This window comes from Fonsecaea multimorphosa, assembly GCF_000836435.1.
Source record: "Fonsecaea multimorphosa CBS 102226 unplaced genomic scaffold supercont1.43, whole genome shotgun sequence".
NCBI classification, from domain to species: Eukaryota; Fungi; Ascomycota; class Eurotiomycetes; order Chaetothyriales; family Herpotrichiellaceae; genus Fonsecaea; species Fonsecaea multimorphosa.
In genome coordinates, this window is record NW_015971677.1 from 3,712 (window position 1) to 15,891 (window position 12,180).

The 12,180-nt window shown below is 53.7% G+C and overlaps 5 protein-coding genes across 5 annotated transcripts; 2 read left to right on the forward strand and 3 right to left on the reverse strand.

The window, feature by feature from the left end:
- Positions 1 to 282: 282 nt before the first annotated feature.
- On the reverse strand, positions 283 to 1,824 carry Z520_11764 (uncharacterized protein; the record flags this gene model as incomplete). The annotated part of the gene is made up of 3 exons (XM_016782252.1): positions 283 to 955; positions 1,056 to 1,494; positions 1,548 to 1,824. 3 exons carry the CDS (start codon positions 1,822 to 1,824, stop codon positions 283 to 285), a joined length of 1,389 nt encoding a protein of 462 aa, XP_016626567.1.
- Positions 1,825 to 4,114: 2,290 nt separating this feature from the next.
- Z520_11765 (uncharacterized protein) lies at positions 4,115 to 4,543 on the forward strand (the record flags this gene model as incomplete). Its single annotated transcript, XM_016782253.1, has 1 exon — positions 4,115 to 4,543. The coding sequence occupies one exon, from the start codon at positions 4,115 to 4,117 to the stop codon at positions 4,541 to 4,543; it is 429 nt and encodes a 142-aa protein (XP_016626568.1).
- Positions 4,544 to 5,583: 1,040 nt separating this feature from the next.
- Z520_11766 (uncharacterized protein) lies at positions 5,584 to 8,410 on the reverse strand (the record flags this gene model as incomplete). The annotated part of the gene is made up of 3 exons (XM_016782254.1): positions 5,584 to 7,266; positions 7,344 to 7,715; positions 7,784 to 8,410. The coding sequence occupies 3 exons, from the start codon at positions 8,408 to 8,410 to the stop codon at positions 5,584 to 5,586; spliced, it is 2,682 nt and encodes an 893-aa protein (XP_016626569.1).
- Positions 8,411 to 8,850: 440 nt separating this feature from the next.
- Positions 8,851 to 9,772, forward strand: Z520_11767 (uncharacterized protein; the record flags this gene model as incomplete). Its single annotated transcript, XM_016782255.1, has 2 exons — positions 8,851 to 8,892; positions 8,954 to 9,772. The coding sequence occupies 2 exons, from the start codon at positions 8,851 to 8,853 to the stop codon at positions 9,770 to 9,772; spliced, it is 861 nt and encodes a 286-aa protein (XP_016626570.1).
- A 107-nt stretch (positions 9,773 to 9,879) lies between these two features.
- Z520_11768 (uncharacterized protein) lies at positions 9,880 to 11,903 on the reverse strand (the record flags this gene model as incomplete). The annotated part of the gene is made up of 3 exons (XM_016782256.1): positions 9,880 to 10,022; positions 10,083 to 11,583; positions 11,634 to 11,903. 3 exons carry the CDS (start codon positions 11,901 to 11,903, stop codon positions 9,880 to 9,882), a joined length of 1,914 nt encoding a protein of 637 aa, XP_016626571.1.
- Positions 11,904 to 12,180: the final 277 nt, after the last annotated feature.

Sequence of the window (12,180 nt, forward strand, 5' to 3'; positions counted from 1 at the left end):
CTCTTGAGGGTGCCTCTCGCGCAAAAGCGGTGCGAGCAGTAACGGGGATTTTGGAGAATGGACAGCGGTGTCTGGAAAAGAGGGCGAGAGGGAAATAGTGAGGTCAGTCACCCAGACCCGAGCTGTATGCGCGCCAAGTATGGACTCCTTGACGGTGCATAATTGGCTTCCAAACTCTGGAGCCCCGACTCTCGGCATCGCCCATCCTTTCCACCAGGCCGCTGATTATAAAATGTGCTTTTAACCCAGGGAGAGAAAGAGAACGGGTATCGCAAATCGAGGTCATTGCTGTAGCAGCTCTTTGGTGATGACTGTTTCCATGTCATCAGGAGTCCACCAGTCGCTGTCCACCGTTACAGCCGACTCGATGAACGCAAGGAGGCTCTCTCTCAGCATTTGTCTCGAGGCATCCGACAGGCGCGCTTCAACGCTCAACAAGCGCGACAGGAGAGCCATTTGGTCGAAATCAGACCACCCCTTCATATCCGGTGACATGCCAATCGCGTACAGCAGGTACGTCTGCCCACTATCGAGCTCGACATCGCACCGGTCAAATTTGCGTCGTATCGCCCGGTACTGGTAGGCCAATTCTTCTGTGGAAGTGCCCTGGAGGTCGAAGAGCACAAGATGCAGGAGCAGGATTGGCATGATGGGACGGACGACGCTTGGCACATTGGCCGACAGGGTTCGGTAGGCCTGGGTGTCGGGCAGGAACAGGCTCAGGGGATGAAGATCGCTCGGTGGGTGTCGTCGTCTATAGATGGCCATGGTATAGAAGTTTTTATAGGCGCCGATAAATTCGAGCGTGCAAAAGCGATCCCATTGAGCTTGAGTTAGTGCTGCCTCTGCAATTGGTCTCATCTGTCGTTCCTGTTCGCCCAACCGGGAAGATTTCAAGTGGATGGAAAACCGAGTCTTCATGGCAGAGATCTGTCCATTCGACAACATATCTTGCCTGTCAACAGTCAGCGTGTTGATGACGGACTGTGTCTCTGAAAGCTGCTGTCCAAAGTCGGCTTGGAATAATGTGTCGATCAGTGCACACTTCAACTCACCATATCATCTCAAACGCCAAAGCAGGGGAGTAATGCACAAGGTCCCACCCATGTCGGCGTTCCAGCGCAGCTCGCAGACCACGACAGTGCAGATAGAAAGAGCTTCGCGCTTGCTCTTTCGTCGTTTCGGAGCATTCCCTGATGACCGATTCGGTCGCGCAGATGCAGGACATGGCCTGGAGGAGCCCATCACTCGGAGCTGCCGCTTCGGCTTCCAGCCTCGTGCGGAAATGTCGTAAAGTTTTCAGATAGCATTTTTCCGCAAAGATCCTTTCTTCTTGTGTTCGTGTCTCGATCAGAGCTCGGCTCATTGCTGCAAAGTGGACGGCGACGGCCAGCATCAGGGGGTTTCCTTGCATCACTGGCCAATGCATATCGCGGGGCGGAAAAAATGCCGTCTGACGCCGCTTTCCGAGGTTAGGTATGCAGTCTCCCACGACTGTAACTCGAGTTAGCTTTCTCCAAGAGGAGAACCGGATAGCCTCATCGTACAGTGCGAAATCATGATGCCTTCGGTTCGGTCCAGGTCGGCAGCCAATGTTCTGAAGGGATCAAAATGACCCTGCAGAAGGTTCTGTGCATCTGCCAGCGGAACCATTTGCTGCTTGGTCGACGTCACAATGGCGGTTTCTGCAGTTTCTTCAATCTTGACATTCTTTGCGCGCTTTGGACGCTGTTGGCCTGATTTTCGATTGCGCAGAACAAACGAGCGGACTTTTGCTGAATAATGGGAACCCTGCCCTGGCAAAAACACGAAGTCGGTGCTCATGGCTTGGATACGCGATTCTCTGAAGGAGCATCTGAAGTGGCAGTCGCTCAAGAAATTCGATATACAGTGCCTGAAAAAAAAAGATAGCCTCTACAGCGGCTTTCTCTTCAACGATAAGCTGATGTTCGTTTTGGCAGTAAGCCTTGGTCGATATACTGGCGAAGCGAACCCGCTTTTGCGGCCGATATGGGGGAGGGCCGGGTGTCGGCGGGTCATTGGGCAATGGGGCCGCATCAAGTCAGCAAGGCCAGAAGCAGGCCGAAACATCGAAAAATCCAGATCTTCGATTCGCATTCTGTCGTTCTCTTCGCAGAAAAAGGAGTGACGGTGGACAGTGTCTTTGCTGGTAGGTGCCTTAGACGACACGAGTATGTGTGCCATTCTCACGCGTGCATGACTTTGCAGGATTGCCCCAAAAATCCCAAGTAACGAGAGTCGGAAGCTCAAGGCAGGTTGCACGATTAGCTCTATGCGTTAGACACTCCTGCTGCCCCATTTCAGGGGACTTGATCAGCCTGATTCGACAGCGTCTTTCCCTCTCACGGTATGGTCGAAGAAGCAGCCTGAGCCTGCCAATCGCTCATGGACCCCGTCAGCAAAGAGGATTCCCCGACCTTGTTGGATCCCGTTCTTCACCTGTGCAGTCCAGAGCAGTCTCACCGGTGTACCGGACTGCTTCAAAGGAGCTACGTTCGAATTCCTGTGAAGTCCGGTGGGAGCCGATGCTGTCATGGCGAGCGCAGGAGGAACGCCAACATCCAAAAGGCTCGTAGCTGCCAATGCCAGTATCGCGCTTGAGAATCCTGTATCTCAGTTGGGAGGTCGAGTTTTGAGTACTGTTCAAAGAGGATCCCCACGATACCCGGACAAGTCGATATAACAATTTTCGAGTCAACGCCAGAGACGATATGATTGATTGTCCGTATGGTCTAGACCGTACCACGCGAGAGCGATCTAGCCCAGCACCAAGATCTTAGCATGCAAGAACGATCGGGTTGCTAGGCCAGATTCCGTCATCGTCCAAGGTATTCGTTGTCGTGAGAAGAATGGAGGGCACAGTCCCTCAAGCAGCTTACGCTAGCGCATTCCTTCCCCGGATGAAAAGCTGCTCGGGCGCGTGGAGGACATGTCTGGAGATCTGGGATTTGGGACGTCCTAATATATTATCCAGTACCGCTGACGAAGTAGCCCTCTTCGTCTTTGGCCAGTAACAACTTCCTATTCCGGAGAACCCGGTTTGACAAAGCATTTCCACATCGAGGCAATCCTTTTTCTTTATATCATCGACCACAAGTATCAATGTTGCTGCGAAGATCCAAGTGACAGGAGTACACTGCTCTTCCAAGGACGATTATTAGGCAGCTCTGAGGACTGGTAAGCACTCCATAGTACAGAACAGGACTGTAGCCAGGAGAAGGCTGCAGTTTCGGCATGTACAAGTGGTCGTCGCCCGCATACTTCATGTTATGTCGATGACGACAAGGTGGCAGCGGGCCAGCAGAAGAATATCTGGTATTTTCCTATGGGGGACCAATCCATTTCGCAGTTCGATCCAACCCATGCACTGGGCTGCTTGTTCATCTTCAAGCTGCTGTAGGCCAAGGCACTCGCATACGGTTCGCAAGTAGCGGCAGTTGCCGCTGATCGAGCCATTGATGTGGCTGTACTGAGTACAATCGATGCCAAGCTCTTGATACTGTAGCCCGTTGTGTACCATGCAGCGTGTATGTGTGCGGCAGGGTGGTCTGGTATTCAGGCATCTCGGGACGAGAGTCTGCCAGCTATCTGTGTAAGAAACACCAAGACCCTCCTATCCCAGCACCGCAAGTGACTGAATTGCACAACTGGCCCAACAATATTAGTACTATCCAGAGCTAGTTCCAATGCGGAGAATGCTCTTCACTATTATCAATCATGTTCGTACGCCATCGTTCACTATCCCCAGTATCGCTAGCCGGGTGCATGCCAACACCGAGGCAGCTTACGCCCAGAATCCGGGCGGGAAGTTTGAAGCTTTTCCCTGCAGCCTGGCAACATTGAGCTGTGACACTAAATCAACAACCACACATCACTCGGTACAAGAAAGGATTTGTTCCTATCAGTCTTCTATTCAACGTCCACAATTTCTATCCATCCGCCTACCTACCTACCTAGGTTCTCAACACGCCCCCATCTTCAAACCGCATTGATAAGACCTCCACCTCCTCCACAGACATCAGGGTCCTCGGTACAACGCATACATCCAAGTCCCCAATACAGCAGACAACATCACCATCATCAACCACAAAACATGCCCATCTCCCAATCCCCCTACCTGCCGCGCGCAATCGGCGGCTTCGGCCTCATGGCCGTCGGGCTCGGTGTCAACGCGCTCTTCAACCCCCGCTCTGCCATCGCACTGTTTCAATTCCCACACCCTGGCGCGCGGGCCTCCACCAACGCGATCGAAGAAACGCCCGAGGGCCACCTGGTCGAGAGCGTCATGATGCTCGAAGGAGCGCGCACCGTCGCGCTGGGCACGGCGCTGATCTCGACCGCGTACTTTGGAAGTCACAAGGCCTTGGCCGTCATGGTGTGGACCAGCACGCTCGTCGCCGTCGCGGATGGGTTCATCAGTCGTAGGCAGATCGGCGGCGGGGAGTGGGCGCATTGGGGGTTCGTGCCGATAGGTGTGGTTATTGGGGGGTTGTTGAGTGGGTTTGCGGACCATCTTGCCTAGTAGCTATGTATTAGCTTTTAGGCATTGGCTGCTCGGAAAAAGGGCATGCCTCTTTTGTCATCTGGGAAGCATGGGCTGTGTATACACACATATCACATGGTTTTGTGAGAGGGAGTTTTCAGAGAATGATCTATGTTGGTCGGGATTCCTTGGGGGCCCTCACTCTCCACTCTGTCTAGATAGAGCCTTAGACATTCCTCGAAGAAAAGGGGAATAATCTACTCTCTGCTCAAAAACCCCCGGGGATTGAGTCAAAACCTCCTTTCACACGCCCGACAGCATCTTTCTGGCTACTCCTCTCCCACTGGCCACAAGTACACACATACATATTGCAGGAAAACCTGTACCACGTAAGGTCCGGCCGCCTTCATCCATGGTCATTTCCACAGTGCAGCTCGTTCGCTCCGCCTAAACCGAGAGACCAAGGAAACCAACACGCGTCAAAATGATCGGTGTAGATCAATCTCTCCCGGCACGGATGGGAGGGGAAATCCAATATGTTGAGGTTGAGTTGGCCGGCATCTCTCTCGTGCGTACGCGTATCCTTCGTTGCAGAAGTCAGCTAGTTATTTCGCCCTACACCCCACCAAGTCCCATAGAGATATGCAGATGATCGTGGCCCGCGCGTACGTTCTCGAACTATTTGTTTCTGACTTATCGAAATTCCCGTCTTTTGGTGCCACCGGAGAAATGAGAGGCGCTCTCCAAACGCTCCTAGCATACTTTAAACACGGGACGAGCGGCGCCCAAAGCTTGTGGAAAGCTTAGCTTAAAGGGGTTTTGGGGGTGGGTTCCGTTTGACTCGGGGGTCGGATGTTGCGAAGAGGACGCGAATATTATGTACGAGGTATTTGCAAGTGCAGGTAGCCGGCGTAAGAAGCCTCTGATCAACCCGATGAGGCTGATGAGTCTCATCGTCGCGGTCTTCTTCTCCACCACGGGGTCTAGATCACAGCTTTCGTAGACTTAGGAAACATGATCGCCTTCCAGCTCGAATCCGCGCCAGGGATTTCGGATGAGCTTTGTCCATCTAGTGGCCATCAAAACGTAGGCCTTGCGTCCCTCTCCATCCCTTTGGCAGATTCGAGCCAGGCATACCAGTTCATCTCACCACCGGGGTCCGTATTAGTATCGACCGAGTCAAGCTCCCAGTTGGAGAAGACATCAACTGATGGATCGGCATCCGCCCAGAGCCAGGGGTCAAATCCAAGCCCCATGGTCCGGCCATCTGCAAAGTCATTCGCGCCTGTGGTGAAGGAATTGTACGGTTGCTCGACGGCCTGTTCGGAGGCCAGCCTCTGAAGAGGGTTCGTGCGAATTGCCGGTTCAGGGTCGCTGCTATTGATACTTCTCGGGATTTCATTGACCTGCTGTCGATTCGTGCGAAAGGGCGTTGCAGCAAAGGGGATATCAGACGCCGGATCCCTCGAGTGACCTAGCGGAATTGTCCCACCAGACAAGGGGTAGTTGTAGATTGCTTGCACTGTCGGATCAGCGAGCCTTGCGTCAGAAGAGCGAGGTACGTGTTGCTGGTCAGGAGGCTCCGGCGGGGTGGCTACAAGCTGGCGCCATCGCTCACGGAAGACATCGACACCGGATTGGGCTGGGAACGTGCCAAAGCTTGCAGGCACCGGAGTCTCGTAGTCTTCCATTTCCAGCAGTGCAGCCGCATGGGGATCCGCACGTAGCCTCTGGATCTCGGCGTCGCGATGCTTCTGAGCTTTACTCATCAGCCTTCGCAGCGGGACCCAGATGCGCAGGTTCTTGTCTGTTAGGGCCGGCGCTGGAATTAGCCATTTGCTGTGCAAAGCGACCCAGGCCCTCTCAACGGTAGACGACCAGGGCCGTCGTGCAACCTCGATCAGGAGATATACAATGGCAGGCCAATGGGTGTGGCTTTGGTAATGCCATCGCCAGTGCCTACAGGCTTGTTCGGCGTTGAGCGAGTGATTGTACTCTGCGACCTCGATTGCCGCGACCAGTAACTTGGTTCTCATCTCGTGCGAGATGGGTTCGCTCGTGGTGGAGAAGAGAGCAGGGAGGCAGACGATGAGCGTCATCTTGGCCATGACCATGCGCGCGACGGTGACGGCAACCCAGTAGGCAACGCTTCCGGATTCAGTCGTGTGCTGAAGATATTCCCTTTCGCACCTTTGGTAGATCTCGTTCAAAAGATGGCTCTGGTGCTCAAAACTAGCCCCGCCCTCACCGGCACTAGAAATGACTATCTGCCTCATGACATCGACAACTCCAGCCGAGATGCGTGCAAAGGTCATATCAGTGATGCCATACCTTTCTGTGGGCGTCTGTGTGGACTCGGGATCGATATCTCCATCGTTGATGTTCAGTGGGATCCTTGTGTCGAAGCTGCCGTGTGTGATAGACAGATCCGTCCCTTGGTCCTCCGATGCCCTCAAATCCATTCTGCACAGAGTCCACCAGACGCGACGCCGCATCTCAGTCTCAAAGGGAGTCTGGTGCTTGAAATGGCTTCCGTCTCGCTGGAGGCCGAGATACTGGGCCATTCTGATGGCCAGCCCAGTCATCATCCACAAAAACCTTGGACTGTCATGTCGTCGAGCGACACATATAAAGAGGACAAATGCCTGAATTAGAGCCATGTTGGGTACGGTCAGGAAATCAGCCTTAGCGAGGCAATGCTCCAGCCCGAGGCGATATTTGAGTCTCAGCTCGGATATTGAAGAGCCAAGGTCGCTCGTCGCCTGCCCAGCACACATGGTCAATACGACTAATTCACATCTGGCCAAACTTCCAACATTACGGTGAAGGGAAAGCTCACATCATCTTCCTCCATGGAGATCGCAGCGGCGTAATAGATTGAGAACATCAAGGCTTCATTGGACGGTGTGAGGTGGGTGAGGCGAACACTCTCAGGACCATAGAGCATCTTAGAGAGGGTCGGGAGATGGACGATCTGCATGAAAACATTCACATTTCTCGAGAAAATGTCCAAGAGATACGGTACCTGCGAAGGCAATGGGCGCAGCTCGTCGAGATTAGGAGCTGAAGGGGCCAGATTATGTCGAAACAAGAATGCATGGCGTTCCCAAGGTGTCCGCCTGCTTTCCGTCTCTTCAGGAGCTGCCTCGTCCACTGGGCTGTCCGAGTCGTCTGTCACTGGGACCCTGGCATCTCTCTTCAAGCCATCGAGCTGCCACGACAGTCAGTCAGCGAGCCTTCCAAGGGAAACGAGGAAGTGAACACAATCGCGAGGCTTACCTCGTCGTCGACGCGGGACCAGAAGCCGCTGCTCACATAGTGGCTGCGACTAGCATCTTGGAGCACCAAGCGCCCAAACTGTTTATGAATATTGCTGGTATCGGTGGCGGGTGATCGATCCCTCTCGTTCTCTGCGTCACGATTCTGGGTCGAGCTCTCAGGAGAGTTGACTCCAGATGAATTCCCTCCAGCCGAGCTTGTCGCTGCTGTACGAGCCTGTTCTAGTTGGCCGCTCAGCTCCTTGACCAGGTGCTCGAGATTGTGCAGCCTCTCCACGACCTTATCAAGGTCCGCATCGGCATCCTGCGGTGCTGGCGTGCTTGACGCTCGAGCATTATTATTGAGATGATGGAGGCGGCGTGCCCACCTTGGCGGGCGGTCAGCTGAAGGCATCACACATGCAATATTTGCGCGGCGGCAATTGGAGCAGGGACGCTGCTTATCACAGCGGACCTTGCGATTGCGGCATACGAGACAACTGCGCAACTTGGGTGCTGGAGTAGGCCCCGTTGCAGGCGCTGTGCTGATGGAAGGAGGAGCAGTCGCAGTCTCAGTCACAGTCGCTATCCTTTCGGCGATCGACGCCGAGTCAGACCCTGGTATTGCCACTGATGACGCCTGCGACATGGCTGCTCTTTATAATCAACGGGAACGGGCGCTGATATGATTCTGACCGAGTGGCTGGTCACGTCGTGTAGAGAGAAAGACGGAGAGACTTCGCAGTCCTCATGACTGCTTAGAGCCTGAACTAACCTCATGAGGTTAGTCGCTTCGTATCCCACACTCTCGACCAATAGAAATGCACTCCGAGAAGTGCGCGAGAACTCACCGGCACAGGCGACGGATGAACCAGCTCGCCGACTTACCATCATGATATCGCCGGATCATCGAACCGTGCTTGTACCTGTACAAGGGCTGGTATATCAGCCATGTCGTGCCTTTCGAATCTTGCGCTACCCATACATTTTATGTTGAGCAGAAGGATTCCCGTCAGTGACCAAATTACAAGTGTTTCGAGCGAGCAACTCAGTATAGAGACGAAGCCTTGTTCATAAGCAGTCGGTGACATGAGCTCCTCAGGCAATCCCTTGCACGAAGAGTGCATCAAGGTAGAACCGACCTCCTGGATCCAAACTTGATGAAAACATTCCACTCACTCACATTTGCCAGGGCACCATTCACGAAGGCCAACCTCAGGGTACTGAAGAGGAGATTCATGGGTTGAATACCTACGTGGTCGGCAACCGTAACAATCCGCGAGCGATCCTAGTAGTCTACTCAGACATCTTCGGCCTCCTCTTGCCCAACAACAAACTGATTGCTGATGCCTACGCCACGAGTGGCCAATATCTTGTCTATCTCCCAGACTTCTTCAAGGGGGATCCAGTGCCGCTCAAGACAGCCGATGTTCTGCTCCCGGTGGACGCAAAGAAGCAGTCGACATTGGCAAAATACACGGGCCTCCTTGCGAGGGCGCCTAATCTGGTCATGTGGATGCAGAGGCACAAGGAAGGGCCTTCCAACAAGGTCTGCATGGATTTCCTGCAGGCCTTGCGACGCTCGACTTCCGCAAGCCAGAAGATCGGCATGGTTGGTTTCTGCTGGGGAGGAAAATATGCCATTCGAGCCGGGCTGGAGAGCAATATGATTGAAGTGGACGGCAAAAAAGTGCCGCTCGTGGACGCAGTTGCCGCCTTGCATCCAAGCCATCTGACCCTTCCACATGACGTCGAGGCGTTGGTCGTACCTGTCACCATCGGATGGGGAGTGGAGGATCAGGGCGTGAGCTTTGAGACGAAGGCCAAGGTGGAAGACATCCACGCGCGGGCAAAGGCAGCCGGGAGGAAGATGCCAGAGGTAGTGCACAAGGTCTATAAGCCGGGACGGCATGGGTTTGCTGTGAGAGGTAATCCGGATGATCCAGAGGAGCGGGCGTGTCTGGAGGACTCGGAGAAGCAAGTACTGGACTGGTTCGACCGCTGGCTTTGAGATATCTGCGAAAGCTGAGAAGAAGATGTACATGGTCGTGGTCGACCTCCTGCAGCCCCCTGGGCCTCATCAGGGGTCTGGCTACTTCGAGATGTAAGGGCCACCAATCACTCTCCGCCATTCACTAGTACCTGGCTTCCCTTACGCAGCCGTGGTAGGTGAATAGGCACAATAAGATTCACAATCAGAATCGAAGCAACCAGCGCGCAGACAAAACTGGTCCGCAGAGACGCAGCATATGCGTCAATAACTGTATGAAGAGTTAGCACTTCTCTGCTGGGTCGACGACGAGAAGTCGGGAATGACCAACCTTGTCCCTGTATCTGTGGTTCCAGCAACACAATAGTCTGCACAGACGATCTTACTTTTCGAATAACGTCCTCGTCCACCATATACCTCTCCAAATTCGGCAGCAGGCTGGCCTGGAAGACCAGACTGGAAACAGCAACACCCAGGACCACTCCCAGATTCCGCCATAGTCCAATAGTTGTCGTCACTACTGCTTGTTCGGCCTGCTCAGACACCGCCAGGGCGCTCATCATGGTGTTGGGAAAGACGAATCCCTGTCCCAACGGTACACCGGCGATGAGGATCATGCTCACCGTAGCGGACGTGTTTTTGGTCATGAAGAGAATAGCCACCGACCCGACAAGATACATAATCCCCCCGAATACCAATGTTGGCTTGAGCCGTCTGGTGTAAGTGATGATATAGCCTGTGGAGACGCCTGCTAAAGACCCAACCAGGCTTGGTACCCCAAGTCGAAAGCCAGCACTGGAAGCAGATGTAAGCAGGACAGCCCGGAAGAATAGAGGCGCGTTGAATAGGACTGTGCTGGAAGCAATACCCCCCAGCAGATTGGCAAACACCATATTCGCCACGGGCGCCCGGCAAAGAAGGTGGAGGGGCATCAGCGGCTGGTTCGCCCTCAACTCGACCCGGACGAAGACACATGTTGCAATGGCAGCAATAGTGAAACATGCCAGCACCAATGGCGAGGTCCACGGGAATATGTTGCCTCCCAAGTTCAGTGCCAGGATGAGAGAAGTGATCGCCGTGATGAGTGAGGCGGATCCCGACCAGTCGAACGTCTTGAGCGCGAGCCACTTGCCGCGGTTCTCAGCGCAGCGTAACCGTGGACCATCAATCGACGGCATAAAGCAGACACCTAAGAGGAAGCATAAGCATACGACGGGTACCTGTACGCCAAATGCCCACCTCCACCCGAGGCTGTCACAAAGCCATCCGCCAAGGGCAGCACCACATGCCGAGCCCAAACCAAAGACGAGATTGATATGTGATTGGAACACCCCTCGGTGTTCAATGCGGACGAGGTCACTGACGATGATCAGACCCATCGACATGGCACCACCGGCACCTAATCCACACGCTGCTCGAGCTGCAATAAAACTCTCAATACTTCCTGCTAGGGCGCACCACAGTGTGGTCACTGCGAAAGTTGCCAAGACGAGTAAGAAGACCGGTCTTCTTCCGATCGAGTCTGACAGGCGTCCAAACAGAGGTTGAAAGGCTGTACTCGTGATGAGAAATACAGTGCTCAACCACGATGCCAGCTGTGACGCGCCAAAGTAAGAGGTAATGACAGGGTGGCTCGATGCCATCAAAGTGGAGTCAAAACAGGCGATGAAGTATCCCAGCAAGATGACGGTAAATACCAGCCAGAAGCGCTGGGGGCTTATCGATATGAATCTTGAGTCTTCTGCTTCCACTTTGGCACTCAGTTGGAGGCACTCAACTTCCTCATCGACGAGGGTTCCGTACGTCGGTGGGTAGTGTGCGGATAGCAAAGACTGTTTCTGGATGTTGGTCGGCCGCCGGTTCAAAGGTTCGTGATACCAACTGCTCGCTTCGACCAACGTGCCAGTTGGCAGAGACCCAAACTGTGCAACGCTGTCTGAAAGTCGTCGATATCGACATCGTCTGATTCGAAACTTGATGATGAGAGGCGACGCCGAGATGCCGGGAAAGGATGTGAATTGGCTAATCCAAACAAGGCTGTATCGACGAATCCATCGTCTTTCACTGCAATACTTCGCGAAGGCGCAAAGCAAAATCGATCTTTATCAACATGTTCCTCTTTTAGGGACATAGGTGCGAGTTCTTTAGCCATCATCGTCGCTCAAAGCCTCCAATGAATTGGCAGAATGCAGTTTGAATAGCCTCGCGGGAATAGGATCACCGACAAGGCCTTGCTCCTGAAGCCTCTGAACGCTTTGGCTGCAACACATGCTCCATGGCGGCAGATTCTAGCAGTTATATCTATCAGCGCAGACAAAGACCATCACGCCGCGATTTAGGTATGAAAACAGCTGTGACATGAAATTTTCTTTGCACTGAAGCAGCATATTCGGCGTATGCACCGCCCAACGATGTCTGTCCATAATATC